The sequence below is a fragment of the Pogonomyrmex barbatus genome, unplaced genomic scaffold (assembly GCF_055798465.1).
Source record: "Pogonomyrmex barbatus isolate J1 unplaced genomic scaffold, ASM5579846v1 scaffold3, whole genome shotgun sequence".
Taxonomy (NCBI): domain Eukaryota; kingdom Metazoa; phylum Arthropoda; class Insecta; order Hymenoptera; family Formicidae; genus Pogonomyrmex; species Pogonomyrmex barbatus.
The window spans coordinates 3,797,859-3,819,210 of NW_028297127.1; the positions used below are offsets into that span (position 1 = coordinate 3,797,859).

General features: G+C 29.7%; 6 protein-coding genes across 7 annotated transcripts; 4 read left to right on the top strand and 2 right to left on the bottom strand.

Moving 5' to 3' along the window:
- The first annotated feature begins 1,844 nt into the window (after positions 1-1,844).
- On the top strand, positions 1,845-6,236 carry Vps53 (vacuolar protein sorting 53). Its single transcript, XM_089079741.1, has 13 exons — positions 1,845-2,135; positions 2,463-2,863; positions 3,161-3,281; positions 3,360-3,496; positions 3,576-4,002; positions 4,131-4,477; positions 4,555-4,704; positions 4,796-4,921; positions 4,991-5,069; positions 5,230-5,378; positions 5,458-5,623; positions 5,700-5,846; positions 5,927-6,236. The coding sequence occupies exons 1-13, from the start codon at positions 2,049-2,051 to the stop codon at positions 6,086-6,088; spliced, it is 2,499 nt and encodes an 832-aa protein (XP_088935867.1). The 5' UTR covers positions 1,845-2,048; the 3' UTR covers positions 6,089-6,236.
- Positions 6,231-8,441, bottom strand: RpL7A (ribosomal protein L7A). Its single transcript, XM_011644348.2, has 6 exons — positions 8,284-8,441; positions 7,606-7,720; positions 7,333-7,482; positions 7,017-7,237; positions 6,671-6,793; positions 6,231-6,471 (listed from the first exon to the last, which is right to left on the bottom strand). Exons 1-6 carry the CDS (start codon positions 8,296-8,298, stop codon positions 6,289-6,291), a joined length of 807 nt encoding a protein of 268 aa, XP_011642650.1. The 5' UTR covers positions 8,299-8,441; the 3' UTR covers positions 6,231-6,288.
- A 512-nt stretch (positions 8,442-8,953) lies between these two features.
- Positions 8,954-10,885, top strand: LOC105430676 (arginine-hydroxylase NDUFAF5, mitochondrial). Of its 2 annotated transcripts, XM_089079745.1 has the most exons (4): positions 8,954-9,089; positions 9,176-10,076; positions 10,177-10,361; positions 10,455-10,885. In XM_089079745.1, exons 2-4 carry the CDS (start codon positions 9,481-9,483, stop codon positions 10,736-10,738), a joined length of 1,065 nt encoding a protein of 354 aa, XP_088935871.1. In that variant the 5' UTR covers positions 8,954-9,089; positions 9,176-9,480; the 3' UTR covers positions 10,739-10,885. The 2 variants fall into 2 exon arrangements, with proteins under 2 accessions (XP_088935871.1, XP_011642653.3); XM_011644351.3 differs by lacking the exon at positions 8,954-9,089 and having other exon boundaries at positions 9,096-10,076.
- Ufc1 (Ubiquitin-fold modifier conjugating enzyme 1) lies at positions 10,736-12,251 on the bottom strand. Its single transcript, XM_011644350.3, has 4 exons — positions 11,976-12,251; positions 11,478-11,609; positions 11,141-11,308; positions 10,736-11,006 (listed from the first exon to the last, which is right to left on the bottom strand). The coding sequence occupies exons 1-4, from the start codon at positions 12,096-12,098 to the stop codon at positions 10,923-10,925; spliced, it is 507 nt and encodes a 168-aa protein (XP_011642652.1). The 5' UTR covers positions 12,099-12,251; the 3' UTR covers positions 10,736-10,922.
- A 147-nt stretch (positions 12,252-12,398) lies between these two features.
- On the top strand, positions 12,399-15,259 carry LOC105430679 (SAP domain-containing ribonucleoprotein). Its single transcript, XM_011644352.3, has 7 exons — positions 12,399-12,600; positions 13,889-13,985; positions 14,061-14,122; positions 14,315-14,554; positions 14,672-14,797; positions 14,894-14,965; positions 15,071-15,259. Exons 1-7 carry the CDS (start codon positions 12,550-12,552, stop codon positions 15,170-15,172), a joined length of 750 nt encoding a protein of 249 aa, XP_011642654.2. The 5' UTR covers positions 12,399-12,549; the 3' UTR covers positions 15,173-15,259.
- Positions 15,260-16,074: 815 nt separating this feature from the next.
- LOC105430680 (uncharacterized) lies at positions 16,075-19,364 on the top strand. The gene is made up of 10 exons (XM_089079213.1): positions 16,075-16,311; positions 16,652-16,717; positions 16,817-16,965; positions 17,098-17,339; positions 17,441-17,587; positions 17,757-17,865; positions 17,948-18,103; positions 18,185-18,375; positions 18,582-18,651; positions 18,753-19,364. The coding sequence occupies exons 1-10, from the start codon at positions 16,214-16,216 to the stop codon at positions 18,890-18,892; spliced, it is 1,368 nt and encodes a 455-aa protein (XP_088935339.1). The 5' UTR covers positions 16,075-16,213; the 3' UTR covers positions 18,893-19,364.
- Positions 19,365-21,352: the final 1,988 nt, after the last annotated feature.

Genomic DNA, 21,352 nt, shown 5'->3' on the forward strand with positions numbered 1-21,352 from the left:
CGAATTGATGCGAATGTGAATTTATCTCGTGAAATTGTAAATTTATGAAATGTTAAATTAGATAATAAAATTATATATTGAACTTTTATTATATTCTATATTTTTTGGTTCTTATTATAAAGTGACAGATATTTTCAATTCTTTTAATTATTTTAAAAAGTATTATTTTATTATATCATATCTATTCTTCTTTCTACGTTCGGAAACGATATATAAAAGATAATTTAATACATTGTAAAATGTATTAAACAAACCCTTGGTTTCGTTGAAGAATAAAACGTAAATTCTTTTTAATTAACATGTATCTCGTGATGCTGCAAGTGGAATATAAAATCTAGTGGAGCTCGCTTTGTGAATTAAATTATTTTATCAGAAAAAAAATCGATATTTTGAGTTATCAAGTGTATAACTTTTACTGTTATAATATTATTTTATCCTCAATTTAATTTCGGTTTGGATTTCATACAGATTTTAACATTTGTTATTTTGTCTTTATGAGTTAGATACCTATATGTACTTTCTCATATATTGTACTTTCTCAGTATTTCATATAAATGTTTATACATTTACCTCTTTTACAGAAATCTAATTTAATATCAGAAATATGATATTGGAAATTATTTACTATTGTTCGATGCTTTTAATACTCAAAAATAAATAATTAATCACTCTGCTTTCTCTTGTTAAATTTGTATAATAAAAGAATGAAATAATTATAATAAAAAATTTAATTCTTCCAAAATTAATAGAAATAAAAATGGAAGAGATTTTATTCCACATTCTTAAATAAAAGATATAGATAAAAGATATAGATTATATTTAAAAAATATTATAAGAATATATTTAAATTTTTGTAATACAAGTGAAATAATTTGTACAAAAATAAAATAATTTGCATTGTTTCGTATCTGATAGGAGAAATAATAGAAATAATAGAAAAGAATAAGAAATTATAAAACAGAAAAAAATACAACAGATATTTAGCGCACAAAGATCAATTAGTCGATGCAAATAATAGATAAAACTTTATCAAGTTTGTAATATCATCAAAAAAAGGTCCTTGACGAAAATAAAAAATCGAAATATAGCATAAGGGATGTAGAAGCGTGAATGAACCTTCTAAGAAGCGTAAATTGGAACATCGAAACAAGCATTTTAGAAGCAAAACTCTTTTTTAGTGTGTTCTAATGTTCTAATTTACACTTCTTAGAAGATTCCTTCACGTTTCTTCCCTCTTTCCTTACGCTACTTACTTACGCTTCAATTCTTTATTTTACAAGGGATTGAATGTCTGAGTGAGATAGAAAATTTCGAAATTATTTATAAAGTTCATCAAATCATAGACGATAAAATTGTTATTATTTATGTAATTAATTCTATTCATTTATTACAATTTATAGTGACTGCAATCAAAGTTTAATTAATTTGATCGAAAATTAATAAAAAAAAAGTCAAATGAGTATTTATAAGAAAATTCCTAGCTAATTTATTATCTTTTATCCAATTTTTCTTTTTATATGTTATAAAACTCTATCAGTTAATTCTTTGTAATAATATTTAACAATTCTATGTTAATAGAAAATACAGTGAAATTTTTAATTATTTACTAACCGATAATTAATTCAATTGGCAGAATTATTTAGTTTGCCGCATCATTTCCAATTATGTAATTCATCATCTCATATTTAATCTTTTTTATCACGTGTTAAACAGTAAAAGATGATTATTCTATTCACGTTAATAAAACAGTATAAGCCACTTGATCGCCATTGAAGTTAATCGCGGAGTTTGGTCGAAGCTACCCGGAGTCAATCGATCGAGGGCGATGGTAAAGAGTTTATAAAGCTGTTCGATAAAGCTTTAAATCGTCTCGTCGCGACGAGGGCATTCGCGCGCGCGCGCGCGCGACGCGGTGCGGCGCGGCGCTGTCATTGACATGTGTCGTTGTGTCGACATGTCACCTGCCACATCCCACTGACACCTACTCCGTCGCGATACGCGTGCACGGCACGTGTGAGATACGCCCGTGCCCGGTGTCTCGCAGTGCGATGGAGAACCACGAGGAGGACGAGCTGGAGGAGCTCCGTTCTACGGTCTACACGTTCCCGCCGAACGTGCAGAACGTAATCGAGCAGGTTAGGTTCTACTGCGACGCACGATTCGTCAAACTTGGTCATTCGGCGACCATCGGCGATGCCAGGTTGCGTCTATCCTGCGCGATTGAAGTAACGGAGACTCTCTTTGAGTCTCCTACGGATTTATTTTAACGTTTACAATATCTCTTTGTACGAATGAATTTCTGTTGTCCTCAATACAGCGGTTCTCTCACTACAATGTCTTCCTTAAACCAATTTCCTCGATAGCTACCTGTCATCTGGCTGATTTCGCTTATAATTTACAAACATCTGTTTAAAATTTCTATGTTTTTTTTATGGGTCTAACACTGTTTTTCTTGCTGTCAGGTCTTGACTATCACTGATACGTTAGATCAACCCAATTTCAATGTGGTGGACTACATAAACAACTTGTTTCCTACAGAACAATCATTGTCAAATATTGATGATGTGGTAAATGAAATAGAAGATAAAATATATTCTATCGATAAAGAAATACGGTCGGTTGTACGTGGTCAGACAAATGTGGGTCAGGATGGTAGAGCGGCATTAGAAGATGCACAGAAGGTGATAAAACAGTTATTTGTTCATATAAAAGATATAAAAGACAAGGCGGAGCAATCTGAGGAAGTGGTCAAGGAAATTACAAGGGACATCAAGCAATTGGATTTTGCCAAGAAGAATCTTACTGCCTCAATAACAGCATTAAACCATTTGCACATGCTTGTGGAAGGAGTAGATACCTTAAGGTGCATATATTGTGCAATAGAAACATTATTTCGACATTTTTTTAGAGTCTAAACATAATGAAAGAAATAGGAAATAAAGAAACAAACATAAATTAGGAACAGAGAATTAAATTTCCACATATAAAAAATAATGCTTTAATATTAATGGATATAGGAATATAGGAATATTAAGATTCTGTCAAAAAAAATGTTCTATTTCTAATTCTTTACTTTTAATTCTTTTTGTTCCCGTTTATTGTGTCAAAGTCCTTATACAAGGACTTTAATAAATCTATTATATTTCTTTGATTACTTCAGAGTATTAACACAAAAAAAACAATATGGAGAAATTATCTTACCTTTACAAGCAGTAATGGAAGTAATGGAGCATTTCAATAACTATATGGACATACCACAAGTGAAACAATTATCTGACCAAGTAAGGGCGTGGATCATATCATTGATAGTTAATAGAATTAATCTTTTTAATGCATTTTTTTTTTATTATTGGAAAAAGGTACGTCAGATACAAGACGAATTGGCTCAGCAAATTACAGCGGATTTCAAGCAAGCCTTTTCAGGCCAGAATCCAAAACATTTCAATCAATTGACAGAAGGATGCTTAGTATTATCAATATTACACTCTAAAGTGAAGTATGTTACATAAATATTTATAATATTATTCTAAATAATAGGATTTTCTGATTATCTTAAATAATCTTTTTCTTCAAAGGAAAGATCTGCTCGTATGGTTTGTAAATATACAATTACAAGAATATGCACATTTATTTGACGAGAATCAAGATTTTGCCTGGTTGGATAAGATAGATCGAAGATACGCATGGATCAAGAAACATTTGCTCGATTTCGAGTCGAAATTTGGTACAATTTTTCCTCAAGATTGGGAAATTTCCGAGCGGATAGCTGTACAATTCTGTCACGTCACACGTGAAGATCTCTCTAAACTGATGAATAAAAGACGCAATGAAATAGATGTTAAATTATTACTTTATGCAATTCAGAGAACTAGTAATTTCGAAACATTATTAGCGAAGCGTTTTACTGGTAGTACTTTGGAAACAACTGATGCTAAGAACACGATAGTTAGTAATGACACGGTGGAAAAAGTCCCGAGCAATTCTTTCGAAGAAAATGAGAAAGTATGAAAGGCATTTATATGATATATATATATATATATATATATATATATATATATAGTTATATCTCAACTATTATGTGTATCTATATTCATTACATCATTAAAAATATTGTTCTTTTGTAAATGTAGGTTGAAAATGAAAAATCGAGACCATCCCCATTCGAGAAGCTAATAGGAAGATGTTTCGAACCATATCTGAATATTTATATAGAAAGTTTGGATCGCAATTTAGCAGAGCTAATGGACAAATTCATATCCGATTCTAAAACGCAACCACCAGGTGCCAAGGAATTTGACGGCATTGAAGGCCCGAGCAGCGTCTTGAGCTCCTGTGCCGATTTGTTTGTATTTTATAAGAAGTGCATGTTGCAATGCACGCAACTTAGCACCGGTTTAATCATGCTGAGTCTTGCTGAGACTTTTCAAAAGTATCTGCGGGAATATGCAGTTAAGATCTTACAGAATAATTTACCTAAGTGAGTGTAGCAATAATGTAAATTAGTTTTAGAAATGTAATTATGTGTGTATATCTTTCTCTCTCTGGCTGTTGTAGAATTGGAGGTAGTGCAGGAATTGGTACCAGCATGAGCAATATCACGCGTGATATTGTGTCAACCTCAGGCTTTATTCAAAACTTTCAAAGTTTTTTAAAAGAGGGAGAAACTGCTAGATTTAGCAAAGAAGAACAATCTCGTATATGCTGGCAAGTATATATAAGCGAGTATATATAAGCATTTGATATCAATTTTTTAGTTCCAATTCAAAATGAGTAATTATTACATGTTTTCTTTTAGTATTTTAACAACGGCTGAATATTGTTTAGAAACAACAAAACAATTAGAGGAGAAACTCCGTGAAAAGACAGATAAATGTTTTTCAAATAAAATAAATTTAGGTCAAGAACAGGATATCTTTAACGAGTATGTCTTTTCTAATTTTACATATTTTTAAAAAAATTTCAAGATTGTTTAATCCCCTCCGTTTTTCAGAGTGATTTCTAATTGTATTCAGTTACTAGTTCAAGATCTAGAAGCAGCATGTGAGTCTGCATTGACTGCAATGACTAAGGTAAATTATAAAAAATCACAATTAATAGCATACAATTAGTTATATCGTAAAATAATTTAGATACTTATTCTATGATAAAAAAATCAAATTAATAACATCACAATAAGAATATAATATATAAAACTGGTATCAATATCATATAAAAATTGTCTTATTTTAGGTACAATGGAGTTCAGTGGAAGTCGTAGGTGATCAAAGTAATTACGTTAATACCATAATAGCGCACCTTCGACAAACAATTCCAACTATACGAGACAGGCTGTCATCTTGTAGAAAATATTTCACACAGCTTTGCGTCAAGTTTGCTAGGTAAAACGTTTATCTTACACGTGTTTAAATATCTTTTAGGGTTTTTTTCGTATATCATATCGTATATGATTTGTTTCAGCTCTTTCATAGCAAAATTAGTACAGCAATTATTTAAGTGTAAGCCATTGAATGCCGTCGGTGCAGAACAGTTATTGTTAGATGTCCACATGTTGAAAACAGCTTTGCTGGATTTTCCATCGACAGGTTATCAAGTACAGAGAAAAGCTCCAGTAACATATACCAAAGTAATTAAATAAATTAAAAAGTAAATAATAAAATAAATATATATTAAACATATTTAATATGTTATTTATCATGCAGGTTGTGGTCAAAGGCATGGCAAATGCCGAAATGATATTAAAAATTGTCATGTCCCCGATCGAATCGCCTAGTGATTTCGTAAAACAGTGCAATATACGCTTGCCTGGTTTGCAAGCTTCAGAATTCCAAAAAATTTTAGATATGAAGGTAATTCGTGTAATGTAAATAAAAATACTATATATTATATTTTTAATCAAATATCTAATAAAATTGGTATTATTTTCTAGGGATTGAAAAAGACGGACCAAACTCCATTGCTTGAGCAATTTAAACAATCTGAAAATACAAATGCCGCAAACGCTACGAAAAGTCAAGTAGTACGTAGCAGCCCGAAACATGAAGCTGGAAGAATCAAGAGGCTAGAGAAACTCATCAAGGAACGAATCTAAGAATAAATATAATATTCATTGTAATTGTACATATTTGCTTAGAAAAAATTTTCTCTTACCTTAAAATAATAAAAATCATTTATACTAAATGTGTGGAAGGAGATATGAATGGGACAATTTTATCAAATAAATGTAGGAGATGTCCAGATGTTTTATCCTTTATTTTCTTATGTAACCTGTAGATGAAATAGGCAACGATGTTAACCTTGCTTCTGTGCAAGTTCCTTGGCCTTAGCTTTTTCCAATTTTGCTATCCTGGCTGCGGATTTACTACCCAATAAACCACCACCCCAGTGACGTCTGATTTCATCATATCGATCATTGAAGTTAGTTTTAATGGCTTCAACAATCTTTGCGAAGTTGGCTCTATCACCAGAATCAACCTGAAATAACAATGATACGTCTTATGATAAAACTGAAATAAAAAATAAATCAGATTTTTGTAAACGCCATATCAGAAATCTTTTGGTAATATCATAACTTATCATTGGATTGGCTCTGTGATATTCATCATAAAATAATACAATCAAGTGCAAAATTAAAAAACAAAAATATAAGAGAATTAAATATAATTTTACATACTTGAGTAAGTGCAACCGCTGAGCAGGTTTTACGTCTAACCAAACGTCCCAAACGTGCCTTGCCTTTAACAATGCAGTATGGTACACCCATCTTACGGCACAAGGCAGGAAGGAATAATACGATCTGTGTTAATAAAGACAGAATTAATTAAATTACATATGATTCCTTTCTACATGCAAATAAATTAATATAAAATATTACTCAGATGTCAAATATCATCTTATGAATACAAATAAAATATGACTTTTGTATCTTCAGGTGAAGAAATTTAGCATCATTGTTGAAACAGAATATAGATGTATCACAACATAAATTTAACAATCATGAATTTGAACATATAACTAACCTCAATAGGATCAACATCATGAGCGATAACAACTAACTGAGCTTTCTTTTGTTCCACCAATGTGGTCACTGTGTTAGTTCCGCTGCGAATGACATTTGGTCTCTTTGTCGGTGTATCTTCCTTCTTTGCGATTTTCTGCTCAGCTCTCGCCTTCAATCTTGCCTTCTTCATGGCAGCTGATTCAGGACGGTACTTCTCCAACACTTTGAATAACTGTGTAGCTACAGTGACATAAGAATGTCATTATATTAAATTTTATCACATAAATATAGAATTTAATAGTCTAATCTTTTAAATTATACAAAATTTAAGTTACCAGTTTGTTTGTCCAACGTTTGTGCAAATTGATTTATTGTTGGCGGTACTTTCAATCTCTTCTGCAACACAGATCTTTGGCGTTGGATACGAATGTACTTGGGCCATCTTACAAAACGACTAAGGTCACGTGCTGGTTGGATATCCTGGCCTAAATTTTAGGAAAATTTTATAATAAAAGATATAGCTTCTTCATTCTTAAATTATTAATTTGAAACTTAAATTATTAATTTAATTTGAAAGTTATAAACTACAATATTATTTTTCGTCTTACCAATGCCAAAGTTACGTGTTCTCTTTTCAAAGAGTGGATTGGTCACTTTCTTGGGTTCAACCTTCTTAACTGCCAATGGTGCGGCAGCTACCTTCTTTCCTACCTTCTTCTTCGGCTGAAAATAAAATTTAATAAGAATCAATAAAAATAATTTTCAGTTAACAGTTCAAATAACAGTTTACAATAGTCACAAGCATAATCTTAATAAGCATAATCTTAAAATATATGAACTAATCAAAGTTACAATTACTGCCAATTTCATTCAATAAATATTTAAAAAATTTAGATTTACCTTTTTATCTAATAATAAAAAAAAATTAAAAAAACGAGGAAAACTTCCCTACTTTCCCTAATCAGCCGTTCCAATAGTTACCATAGCGTTACTTTGTATTATGCAATTAGGTTATAAAACATTAAATTGATTTCATGTGAACGCAAATCGACCAGTCTGTAGCTACAATTTTACAAACAATTTTACAGAAGTTTTACAAAAAGAGCATTTTCTAGATTCCCATTATACAATTACGAATCAATTGATTGCGAAACGAAAACATCTTCGAATTGCATGCTGGAGAAACATGCTGGAGAAACATGCCAGAGATTCGAACATCAATATTTATTGCTAAGAACATTATTTAACAGAAATATTATTCGTATGCGATGGCTCAGTGAGCTTACCTTCTTCTGAACCATCCTTATAACTAAAAATCCAAAGGATTTCTATCAGTTCTGCCGGATACAAAATGTGGTACTTCGCTAAACGCGATGCGAAGCACAATCGTCGACACCGTAAAGGAAGTTCTAGCAGCAAAGCGCCACTGAAGCGACAATGACGCCATTGACACATCATCTTCGTAAGAGCGGTACTTTTAAACTATTATATAATATAAGGCGAGTTTTTTAATTCATCGATTAATAAATCGCATTATACGCAAACGCAACTTTACCCTATAAAAGCAGTATTTGCACATTATGAATTGAAAAAACTCGTCATACTTATTACAAACAGTATTTTCAAAACTCGGCATTATTTATAAAGTTAACATTAATACATTTTCATAGATATTGACGTAATAGTAATAGTTTTTAAAATCTACTGCCGATTGTTGTTAATGTAATATATTATGTCTGATTATATTTCAAATTTACATTAATACATTAATTAAAATGAACTGAAAGAAGTGTTTAATTAATTTTATTAATATGTAAAAGCATTCAATTAATTTCCTTAGAAATATAGTAATAAATTTTAAAAATTTTATTAATTTTAATTAAAATATTTTTAATTTAAGAACATGTAAAGTTCGCTGTGTTAAATCAATAGAATATATTCTAAAAATATAAACATCTTTGATATTTGGTTTTTACCTTTGATTTTTCAGATCTGAATATATAAATCAATATTAAAGAATCTTGCAAAGTTGCAAACTATTTTTTCTGTTGAACGCAGCTATCAGTGGAACGATGCATTCAGTGGAACATTAGTGAGTGATCAATGATTATTAGTTTTTACGGTTAGAGCCCTAAATTTAGACCAATTATTCACCGTTGTATAATCATGTGTTCGCAGTTATTGGTTAATTCTCTCTTCGTCCGAGATTTCGGAGCGATTTCTAGCATCGGGCATAAAGGTTTAAATTATTTCTAACCTCGATTTCTGCTGCGAATAAATAGCGGCTAACATTGATTTAATCAAATTTCATCATGAATAATACCAGAAAAGCATTGACAATTCGATCATGAGTATGAGAAATCCTATATTACAAAAAAATTAGAAAAGAAATATTAGAAAAAGATACAGTAGAATTGTGTATCTAAAAGTATATAAAAAAAGAATTGTAAAAGAATTAATTGAAATCGTAGTATAATTAAGAAATGATGTCGAAGATTCCTTTTCGCGGGGCAAGTCGGATGTTCCGTAGCAAATTGAACCTGCTGAATACCAAGTGTAATCCTAACAATGTGTGTGATGCCGCGTTATCCACATTGCCACCTGATAGTCCGATGAATGTATTCGATAGGAATGCGAAACTACTGCAGCGCGAACGCGCCGCCAAGAATAGCGACGTCCATCTATATGATTATATTAAGGACGAGGTGGGTGACAGATTGGCTGATCGAATATTCGATATCAAACGAAAATTTGATAGGGCCCTTGATTTGGGATGTGGTCGTGGTCATGTGTCCAAGCGGATCCTTAACGAGTCTGTTGAAGAGCTGGTGCTGGCAGAGATGAGTCCAACTTTTTTGCAGCAAGCCAAGACTACGGAAGGCATCAAAGTCAAAAGGGAAGTCATTGATGAAGAGAATATATCCTTTGAACCAGACAGCTTCGACATGGTAATTAGTTGTTTGAGTCTTCATTGGGTCAATGATCTTCCTGGATGCTTTAGACGTATCAATGACAGCCTAAAGAAGGATGGAGTCTTTTTGGCAGCTATGTTTGGTGGTGATACGCTTTATGAATTGAGGTATGAATTTAAGAATAACAGAATCAGATTTAGATCAAGGATTTTTCAGAATGACCTATCTACTTGTATCTATTATTTCTTATTCATTCTGATAATACAGAAGTTCCTTGCAATTAGCTGAACTTGAGAGAAATGGTGGAATCTCGCCACATATCTCGCCTTTCGTGGAAATCAGAGACATTGGATCTTTATTAACGAGAGCAAACTTTACTATGTTGACTATTGATACTGACGAAATAGTCGTTGGTTATCCAAGCATGTTTGAACTTATGTGGGATCTAAAAGGTAAAATAACATTTTTAATAAAATTTTTAACTAAATAAAAATCATGCACGTTCGTATATAAATATCTACCATAATTTATATATATTTGTTTAGGAATGGCTGAGAATAATGCGACCAGAAATCGTAACTTGCATCTATCAAAGGATGTGTTGATTGCAGCTGCAGCTATATACAAGAAGCTTTATGGAAAAACGAAAGAAGATAACACTGCATTCGTTCCTGCCACATTTCAAATAATATATATGTTAGGATGGAAACCAGATGCATCTCAACCAAAGCCTCTTAAGAGAGGAACAGGAGAAGTATCGTTGAAGGATTTAGACAAACTCGATGAAATAATCAAAAACAAATTAAAACTAAAGGGTGACGATAAGTAGCCGACATTAAATAATCTTTATTTAACAGCGCGATGGATATTGTAAATATTCTATATTGTAAAAACTTAATATATCAATATAAATATATATATTAATATAAATTCTTTTTTCTTGAATTATAAGCATGAAAAATAACTCGTACAACAATCGCATTTTGTTATTTTTGTTATTTTGCACATATATTTCACGATTTCTTTTCCTCATCCTTGTGAACTACAATGCCTTTTTCTATAAGATCTGGAATTTCAACTGCCAACCATGGTCCCAACTGAAAAAAACAAAATTACATTTTTTACAATAGTATTCTACTACAAAGATTATCAATAAATCTTTTAATGCTTTTGCAATGTTTTAATATTAAACGTATTAGATGTAATCAATACCATTAACCATTTAACTTACACCAAGAGCCATTGCATGAGCAATGCCAAATTTGGGAACATTGCGAGCCCATAATGGCTTGAAGTGATCAGTTAAGCAGATTTTACCACCTCTATACATTTTTGCTGTTTTACCATCTAATCCTGGTAGAGCAATCTCAGGTGCAGTTGTAGGATATGTAATGGGAATCTATCATTAATCATCAAAGAAGAAAAAGATTATTCTTGGGTAAACATTTCTGAATCTTCACTTTCAAGTTTTATAATTTTATTATTATTATTTTATAATTAATTTGTAAACACAAATAAATTATTATTCAGAAAATTCTGTAATTCAAGTAGATATAAAGATTACTTACATCAAATTCTACCTCAAATTCATATTTCAGGAAATTCTGAATGTACCAGCACTTGCCAAACCACCTGGTACCTTCCTTGTTCGACTCTAGTCGGAACCAATCATTGTCTGCCTCTTTATTATTCTTAACATACTAAAACATAATAAAATCACATAATATAATCAAATTTATATATTATTATAATATTTATATATTTTAAATTCATTATTTGTTATATAGAAAAAATTCTGTAGGCGTGATTTGTCACAATAAATTAAAGGATAAATCGAGATTGAAGTTAATATACCAATTAGAGCAACAAATATCTGCCAGTATAGATTAACTTTAATCTTAATTTAATTACTTCTTGTTTTTTTCTAGTTCTAAGAATTAGAGAGATAAAGAGTAAATTAAATCGAGATTAAAGTTAATCTATATTACAGTAGATAAAAAAATTGTCCATATGGAAGTGACATTTATAACCCTGCAATGAAAAAAAGAATTTTTCAATTCTCTCACCTTAATGAGAGCCTGATACTCCTCTTTCAATCTCTGCACCCACAAATCTTTATCTCTAGGACCCGCCTTGGTTTGTAATAACGGAATGTTACTCAAAGTCTTCTTCGTCGACTCGTCTACCATCTCGGCGGATTACAATCCATCAACAACATTCATCACTCCGCAATTTGGAGGTTATGATGCCATCAGTGTCGCCAATCCAACGCCGCTCTTTCAGTGAAAGAGTGACATTATATTGAAATTTGAATAATTGTTAAAGAAAAATTGATCATGATCAATATTTTAATTTTCTGAATAATTATGCTAAAATATATATTCGTTCTCTCGGTTCTATATTTCTTCTTATTTTCGTATCGTTCCGTCGCGCTTTAAAACGCGTTTATCTATCGATCGACTATGTTCGTTCCTGCAGTTACATTCCTGAAGCTGGCGATAAAACTAGAGTGTTGTGTCCGAATTCCGAATCGTTCCATAGCGGAGTTTACGTGAGGAATCGAACTCGTGTATAGCGATATGATGCCAACTCGTCAGTAGCGTCACTTGCGAATTGAAATAGATAAACGGCGGACGCGCGATGGCCGACTCGTCCTACGAGAAAGGACTGACCGAATTGTCGAAGATGAAGGTGAGTCGTCGCGAGTCGACTCGTATGTGCAGCGAGAGACTCGTTGTTTCTCGGCGATACCCTAACCACCGATCTTCCCCCTCGATCCTAAGAATGGTGATCACTTGCATTTATCATTTCATTAAGAGGATAGGAAAAATTACTTAAGAAAATTCTTGATATCAATTATAGGACTTATTGCAGAATGGAAAGTAAAAAAGAAGATCTTTGCTGTATAACTGATAGATGATTGATGCACTTAATCATCTCTCTACTTGGGGAGTACTTAAAAAAAAAATCTTCAATCCTGAACAAGACGTGGCTCGTCGATCAATCTCATTCATTTCCGCTGTTGATTTTTCATACCTTTGTCGTTATAACGGTCATCGGTGATCGATGTGGCATAAATGCAAAGATCAACACCGGTCACTGGTGGCCGACATTGTTGGGCACTATACGTGTAACATGCAATTACATTTCTAACATTGTGACTACATAATCCCCGATTTACAGGTAGAATAAGCCTATTCTAAGTTAAGTTATTTGTGGCAAAAAGTATTCTTTACATTGTTAAGCCTTTTATAGTCAGAATCTGGTCAACTTTTAAAGCTTAGAGATTATAACTTAAGTAGCTCAAATTACTTAGCTTAGAACATAAAGCTTACTTAAAACTTACTATACCTATTGTAGACTGTATTCGTTATTTACTGCTGATAGTACTGAAAATATATAGTTCATGTCACATAGATTATAGATTTTTAGTACTGGCAGTGAATATTGGAATATGTCCTAGAAATAATGATAAAGAGCAGAACAAGTATATCATGACATAGATATAGATGACAAATAAATACTTTTATTTATTGTAACATTGATTACATTCCACGAAATATTTACAACTATTAAAAATTTCCTAGTAAAGATTTGATTACACTCTTAGAAATAATCAACAGATGATTTTCAATTACATAAACGTTCTGTTGAACACAGCTATGTTCAATTCTGTTTCTTATTTTCTTATTTCAAAATAATTTAATACATGGAAAGTCAATTAAAATATGCTTGCTAGCAAATTTCTTATGCACCCTTTTCAATTATAATATGTACAATTTTTTTCTCATCTTTATGGATTTTTTTCTCCTGAATTTTGGAAATTTAAATCATCTTAATTTTTGCAATAATTAATTGAAGCAATAGTTCTTTGATGAAACATGAAAAATTTTTAATTTTTTGAGTTTTTATCGTGGGATAAATTTTTTTTTCTATTTAATAAAATTTTTTGTAATATATTGTTATATTTTTTCATTAGGTGGCTGATTTAAGAGTTGAATTAAAGCAACGAGGACTTCCCACTACGGGCAATAAAAATGAGTTGGTAGAAAGACTCCAACTAGCAATCCATGGAGGTTCTGTTCTTACTTTATTTTTTTACTTTGATATAAACTTAAACATTATTTGAAAGAATTGTTTATATTTTACAGATTCTGCATTGTCGTTGGATGAAACTACAGAAGAAATTTTAGATGAAGATGAAGTACTTGGTGTAAGTCTTCCACACATACACATAATTAATAAATATTAACATGATATTAATGATAATGTTAATAATATTCACATATCAAATAATGATATGATTATGAGATGATATAATATATTTAACTTTTAATTTTATTATTTTATACATATTTATTAATTATTATTTCTTTTATATACAAGAATTTTGGATTAATTATAGGATGAAGAAATAGAAGAATTATCGAGTAAGCCGGATTCACAGGAGATTCCTGAAAAGCGAAAATTGTCCATAGAGAGCAACAATACTAATGCAAAAAAGATAGTGCTGAATCGCAAACCTGTACTGGAGGAAATAAAAAATGACCAAGTAGAAAAGAAAGAAAATAAAACTGTGAAAGTGCCCGAAGTCACACCACCAGAGAAAAAGATTATTAAACTATCAGAGCTCAGCACAAAAGAGGTAACTAAAAATCATGTTCTTATAGAATATTAAGTAATAAAAGCATTTTCTCTGACTACAATTTTTTTATCGTTTATTGTTTATTATTAATATACGATTGCTTCTATTCTTCAATAGAGATTAGAAATGAGGGCTAAGAAGTTTGGAATGCCGTTATCCGAGGCAGCAAAAAAGGAGGCTAGATTAGCTCGTTTTAACAGTAATCAAAATAACAAGTCAGCTGCATCTATAAAGACACCCGTGGTAAGAAATAATTCATTTTATGTTCTTAATAAAATATTAGAATTATTTTAGATTATCTAGAATTATTTTATATTATTAATGAAAATTTTTTTATAGCCTACTACATACGAAGTATTGAAGAAACGCGCGGAAAGATTTGGAAGCTCAGTGTCAACCTTAATGGAAAAAGTAAACAAAAATACTTATTTTTGCAAATATATGCATTTTATTTCAAAGACTTATTTATACTTTTTTAGTTATTAGTTTTATCTATTCTAATATCTATTTTTTTAGGCTGAATTGGCTGAACGATTGGAGAAAAGAAAGGCTAGATTCGGTGAAGTGAAGCCCGTCGAGAATAAAATATCTAAGAATAAAATTAAGATTGTTAAATGATACTCGGTGTTATATACTAAAGCGACGATTTAGATTACAATTCTTAATTTAAGTTTTCTTATTTTCAATAAAGCTATTATACATATATATGTGGAAAACAATGATTTATTGAAAATAATGTACTTTTTAATACCATTATCATTTCAGTATTAAAGCATTTCGATACTTTTTTTGTATTTATCTCATATGAATAAAAATATAAATGAGAGATAAAAGTTCTTGAACATGTAAATGAATGTAATGAATAAACTCAAACATATATAAGGAATATTTTAGTCATAATTCAGAGGCAAGATGTAATTATCAATATGAAGAACACATCCCAAATTTCAGAAATTTAAATTGCATGTGCATAATCAGAGAAATTTCTTTTCTGACACAAATTTTTATGATTTTTGTCAAAAAAAATAAATTTTATGAAAATATTTTTTCCATAATTTATTATATGAAATGCATAAACATTAATTAACATAACGACATAGTATTCGTAATTTTTAAAATTAATATAAAAAATATATAATATTACGTCAATTAATGTTTTTTTATGAATAGATTGATTAATCGCACATTGCGATTAATTACAGTTATTGAACCAAGATTAGCAATGTCTAAAGCCAGCGGCACACGATTGCTTACTTTTTTCCTGCTGATTTGCTAGCTGGATTCGCGTGCTCGTTGAGCTCTTGTCTCTGATTGGTATATTCTTTTGGATCTAAAAAAATATACCAATCGAAGACAAGAGTTCAACAAGCATGCAAATCCAGCTAGCAAACCAGCAAGAAAAAAAGCATCGTGTGCCGTTGGCTTAAATCACAATGTGATGGCGCTTTCTCTTTTTTTTACGATTATTTGATCGATATTCGAGATTCGAGAGGACTAGACTTTAATAGGGAATTTCTTTATAACAATTTGGTGATATTAGAAGAAAATAGTTTCCCTGCCGGCATGTGTTTTCATAACAATCGTCTCGCAGAATATTTTATGTATTTCGAATTTTTTTCATAGTAAGACGATTTTTGCAGAGCACATAAAAGCATCGATATGTACATTCTCCAATCGACATTATATGGTGTTTTGTATCTATGTGGATTATTCTTGAGTATCTATTGTGAGGAGGCTACACTCGATGATGTCACGTCGTAAGTATTTTAACTAGTATTTTGCTGTCGTAAATAAATTTATTAAGATATATACATTCTTTTTAAACTTTTTAAACTATGCAATGTTTTTTTTTTTATTTTTAAGCAAACGGTTTATACGTTTCTATACCATATATAAATATTAAATGTATTACAGATAATATAAATATTTACTATCAATTTCTGCCAGCTTAAGTATAATTTTATAAATTAAGTTTAATTTTGGTTTAACTTATTTTTTTTAATTCTTAGAACTAAATAATAAAAAGTAGGTTAAATTAATATTAAAGTTAATTTATATATTGATAGAATTGAATATATATGTATATTTTTATTTTAGAATTACTCCCGAACTCAAAAATATACATTCATTTTTCTATAAATCTACAAAAGAAGACTTATCTAGGTATATATATATATATATATATATATATATTGTCCTATATACCAAATTTAGCAATCAAGTTTTAAACAAGTTGACAGTTTTGATTCGTTCAATTTTTAGTGCATTTGTAGATGCAAGAAAAGATGAGAAATCCTCTGCCATGGCATCACCATGCAACTGTAAAGATATGGAAGAACAAAATACCCAGGATGCAATTTTCTACAAACGTTTGATCACTTTATTATTATCAAATCTTGCGATGCAGGCAAGTTGCAATACATGAAAATCTCTAAAAATATTAGTAATAATCCCTTATTCCAAGTCAATCTCATATAAAATTTTTAATTAGATATAATATTAAATATAATGGAAAAGTAAATTGACAAACTATTTGTAGAAAGTTGATAATGGATTAGTTGGAACGCTTAGCATAAGCATGTCTTCTGCACAATTCGAATACCTTCAAAACTTCGTGAATGGCCAAGGTTCTATAAGAGAAGTTGATAGAATACTCGATGATATGATAAAGCAATCTGAATACTCAACATGTTACTATATGGCTGAGATGTTTCATTACTTTGATTTATTTGTGAGCAAAATATCAGACCATTGGGTGCGTTATCTGTCGCTTATGAAAGAACATGTAAGAATAATTTTGAATATTTATGGTATTTAATAATATGTATGTGATATTTTAAGTTTTATGCATTTAGGTGAATTTAATCAACTTTTAAATTGTTACAGTGGGACATAACTATAATCTTCTTTACAGTCATAGCTAGTTTTATGATTTTGAGAAGGCAAAGATGGTCCCGAAGTTTGCTTATCTTTCTCATAATTGATATTATATTTGTAATGAGTTTTTTTATGACCTGGTGGCGACTTATACAGGTAATTTGCATACTTTTTTATCATAGAAAAGATATTTTATATATTTATATATTGGTTAAATAAAGTATTAAATATTAAATAAACATCTATATGATGCATATTAAAAATTCATGTATACTTGTAATAGAATTATAATTTCATATCTTAGTTTTATTTTGAACATTTGTAGGAAGCAGAAATTAAATTCATGGCGGCACAAGCGCAATTTCGAGAAATGCCGATTGCTTGTCAACCACATAAAATGAATCTTTGGGATAAAATGGTTACATGGTTTTCTCGTAAGTAATATTTCTATAATATATGAAACAAAACAATTTATTATTTATTTACTTTTATTTGTAAATAAAAATTTATTTATAGCTACAAATTGTGAAAAATACTATGAAACAATTATGACTAATCCTAGACTGAAAGTGACACCAGCATTAGCATTGACTCACTTTCTCAGTACAGTTATTTTCCAACCTTTATCATACTTTGGACTTGCTATATCTGAATTTATAGATAATGCTACTGGTGAGTAAATTATTTTAATGTCAATAGTAAATACATCCAAACAGTAAATTAAATTATTAATTTCATCATGCATTATTTCAGGTAATCTGAACTTTTTCTATAGGTTTCCTGTTATAATCATTATTTTCATAAGTATCTGCATATGTATAATATTGATACCATTTTCGTGGATTGGCGGATCTATTAATTTTGGTATTGGACCATTCTTTAAATTTGCAATAAAGGGCAGAGAAAGCTCTAAAGAACAAGAACGCATTGATCGGATTTACGAGGTATTAATTACTTTCTTTTGTTATTGTTAAAATTATTTTGTTTTATATATTATTTATTTTGTTTTTATATTCGTTGATTAAATTATAATTGAAATTACTTGTTTTCTCGTTAAAAAATTACTGTTTTAATATATTATAATATTTAGAGAGAATTCTAAATATTATAAATATATACAATATTTAAATATATACATATTATTTTTTAGAATACTTTACTTAAGCAACAATTGAAAGAATCAGAAGAAATGAAGCAAATTACATTGGAACAAGATAATGGTAATATTAAGAAATAAAGAAATAAGAGATATAAAATAAGAGATATAAAATATTTGTAATAGATTTTCATAAATAATAAAATGATTATTTCCGTTTATTAGATCCTGCTGGAGGCGATGTTGATATGCATTATTTAAAGAAAAAACGTAACAAATGCAAGCATGAAAGTGAAGATAGAGATGGAAACATAGAAATGGAATGTAAAAAGAAAAAAAAAGATGATTGTGATTGCAATTGCTAACCATGTACTTCTTATATTGTCATAAATACAGTAATTATTTTATTAATAATTATTAATTTTAGATTATTAATTATTTTTATACTATTAATAAGCATACTAATGTTATATATTTGAGATTCTATTAAGCCTATTATTTATATTATAACATTAAAAAGAATATTGGCATGATCGTAAATTGATTTTAAATTACCTGTATAACATCAAATTTTAATATTTTAAAAATATTTCAAAAATTTATATTGCATTGCATTTTAAAGCGTACTTTATATTTTTACGCTAATTTATTAATATTTGGTTTATACGAATTATGTGTATTATTTTTTCTAATGAATCGCAAGAGTATCTCTATTACTATATTTTTATAAATTATTGCTACTTGCTGTGATAACCTACTTAAGATAATATTTATCGATGTATTGTAGTCATTATTTTGTGTAGCCTTATTAAATGATACATTGACCACTTAACACAACGCTTTATTACAATCACCTATTGCATATTTAATTGCCGAGCATTAATAAATTGGGAATGCTATTCGCACAAATTACACGGGAGCCGAATAAACGGTAGATGCGGCGGAAATGAAAACATTCTATTGTTCGACCGGCAACCCGGCGGCTGCGCTTTATGTCAACTCAGCTTAATGATCGGTGAGCAAGCAAGGATTTGTCAAATTTGCTAAATGTAACGTCTGCGCTCGTTGTGTAATTTCATCCATCGCGTGTGTACTCGCGGACGAACGGGTCGAGTTGTAATTGGACGAAAATTACCTCATCGAATTATGATGCTTAGAAAGCAAATTGCAAAAATCGGAGAAGTTATGTGATAATTTTTATCCTGCTTTTAAAATAAATTGCACATTTTATTAATTTTTTTTCAAATAATTGCATATCACATGTACATACATACACATTTTTAAGTTTATTTTTAAAATGATACAATATGTTGGAATTCTTTTATTTCGTGTTACAGAAAAGTGCAGAGTATACAACTCAGTTTCCGTTATAAAAGCGCGATACACTTTTCATCAACATTACATTTTTCTCGTTTTATTTGTCTTCTCTTACGCGGAAAGTAATTAATAAATATCATTAGTTGATGTGCGTAAACCGTATAATGGACATATAACATTAAAAAGTTTTATTATATAAAACGTATGCTGTATTCTTGAGTAGGAAAAAATACATATTTCTTGCATCTTTTACATATTTGTAATAATTTACGTTCTCTAGCGTTATATCTAAAATTATTCCCGTCTAATTAAGATAACATTGCGCCATGATAAATTTGACAGGGGATTAAATGATGTGTGTTTTGTTTCGAGAATTCATTAATTATCAAAGGATATCCTCTAGAAGAATAGACTAATTAGTGTTAAAGATCACATATACACGAACAGTTTCCTTCGCTAGGCCAAAAAATCTTAAGAAGTAGGAAAAGCATCGTCTCTTGTTTTTTTCCTATGTCGTCCGCCAATTTTTCACAATATCGACCTTTCCCTTTAGCGAAAGTACATTTTGCATTTCGAATATGGACTGTTAAAAGGTTTTGCATCATTGCAAATGTGCGTATCTTTTATGGCCATTTCAATCCGTTAATGAGTCGTAAGTGAGGTATTGCGTTTTTACCGGAAGCGTACATTTACTGAAAGTGGAAACGCATTGCGGATTTTTCATTATGCAAGATTTATCACAAAGTGTCGGACATTTTTGTTAATTTTTTCTATATATCATCTGGATAAAATTGAATATGTACAGTAAAATAATATGTACATAAAAATTATAGGATATAATTTTAATAATTTTAATAATTAAGAAACATTAAACCCAATTATATATTTAATTATAAATATAATACAATATAAAATAATACATAATATTAACAAGATCGCAAGTGCTGTATTCTCAGAATTGTTTTCTTTTTTTTTTTTTTTTTTTTCATTGAACAAACATGTATCATATGTAGCAAAGAGATAACATTACAAGCTGTTATTCACAAGTATGAAACGGGAACGCAAAATTATTTAACGTAAAAATTATTTTTTCTGTATTTTTCGAAATAACATGGACAAGTAACATCTCGTTGAAAATTCTTTTCTATTTGGTATTGTAATTTACTGTACCATGTCTTCTTTTATCAAATTAATAGTAATATTAATAGTAATATATATATAAATTAAATTTTGAAATTTAAAAGTTTGTCTAAATTTAAAAATTAAAATGTATAATTTGAAAAAAATGTTAAATATTAGAAAATAGAATAGATATGCAATATTACTAAAATAATAACTACTATTTAACTATTAAAAATTATAAAATATTGTGTCACGATTATAAATTTTAAATTTTACTTCAAAATATGGTTTTACTTTTGATTAATTCAAGTAACATAATTGAAAACTAAAATTGATTTTTATTATTTAATGATAATAAAAGTACATACAAAGAAAAAATGACTTTT

Coding starts and splice junctions, on each gene's coding strand:
- Vps53 (XM_089079741.1), top strand. CDS start 2,049: ATGGAGAACCACGAGGAGGACGAGCTGGAGGAGCTCCGTTCTACGGTC. Junction 2,136..2,462: donor TGCAGAACGTAATCGAGCAG/GTTAGGTTCTAC, acceptor TCTTGCTGTCAG/GTCTTGACTATCACTGATAC. Junction 4,705..4,795: donor GAACAATCTCGTATATGCTG/GCAAGTATATAT, acceptor GTTTTCTTTTAG/TATTTTAACAACGGCTGAAT.
- RpL7A (XM_011644348.2), bottom strand. Junction 7,483..7,605: donor AACACGTAACTTTGGCATTG/GTAAGACGAAAA, acceptor CCTAAAATTTAG/GCCAGGATATCCAACCAGCA. Junction 6,472..6,670: donor CAGCGGTTGCACTTACTCAA/GTATGTAAAATT, acceptor TTGTTATTTCAG/GTTGATTCTGGTGATAGAGC.
- LOC105430676 (XM_089079745.1), top strand. CDS start 9,481: ATGATGTCGAAGATTCCTTTTCGCGGGGCAAGTCGGATGTTCCGTAGC. Junction 10,077..10,176: donor GATACGCTTTATGAATTGAG/GTATGAATTTAA, acceptor CTGATAATACAG/AAGTTCCTTGCAATTAGCTG. Junction 10,362..10,454: donor ACTTATGTGGGATCTAAAAG/GTAAAATAACAT, acceptor ATATTTGTTTAG/GAATGGCTGAGAATAATGCG.
- Ufc1 (XM_011644350.3), bottom strand. CDS start 12,098: ATGGTAGACGAGTCGACGAAGAAGACTTTGAGTAACATTCCGTTATTA. Junction 11,610..11,975: donor AGTATCAGGCTCTCATTAAG/GTGAGAGAATTG, acceptor ATTATGTTTTAG/TATGTTAAGAATAATAAAGA. Junction 11,007..11,140: donor CTCATGCAATGGCTCTTGGT/GTAAGTTAAATG, acceptor TGTTTTTTTCAG/TTGGGACCATGGTTGGCAGT.
- LOC105430679 (XM_011644352.3), top strand. CDS start 12,550: ATGGCCGACTCGTCCTACGAGAAAGGACTGACCGAATTGTCGAAGATG. Junction 12,601..13,888: donor CCGAATTGTCGAAGATGAAG/GTGAGTCGTCGC, acceptor TTTTTTCATTAG/GTGGCTGATTTAAGAGTTGA. Junction 13,986..14,060: donor CCAACTAGCAATCCATGGAG/GTTCTGTTCTTA, acceptor TATATTTTACAG/ATTCTGCATTGTCGTTGGAT.
- LOC105430680 (XM_089079213.1), top strand. CDS start 16,214: ATGTACATTCTCCAATCGACATTATATGGTGTTTTGTATCTATGTGGA. Junction 18,104..18,184: donor ATTTATAGATAATGCTACTG/GTGAGTAAATTA, acceptor GCATTATTTCAG/GTAATCTGAACTTTTTCTAT. Junction 18,652..18,752: donor TACATTGGAACAAGATAATG/GTAATATTAAGA, acceptor TCCGTTTATTAG/ATCCTGCTGGAGGCGATGTT.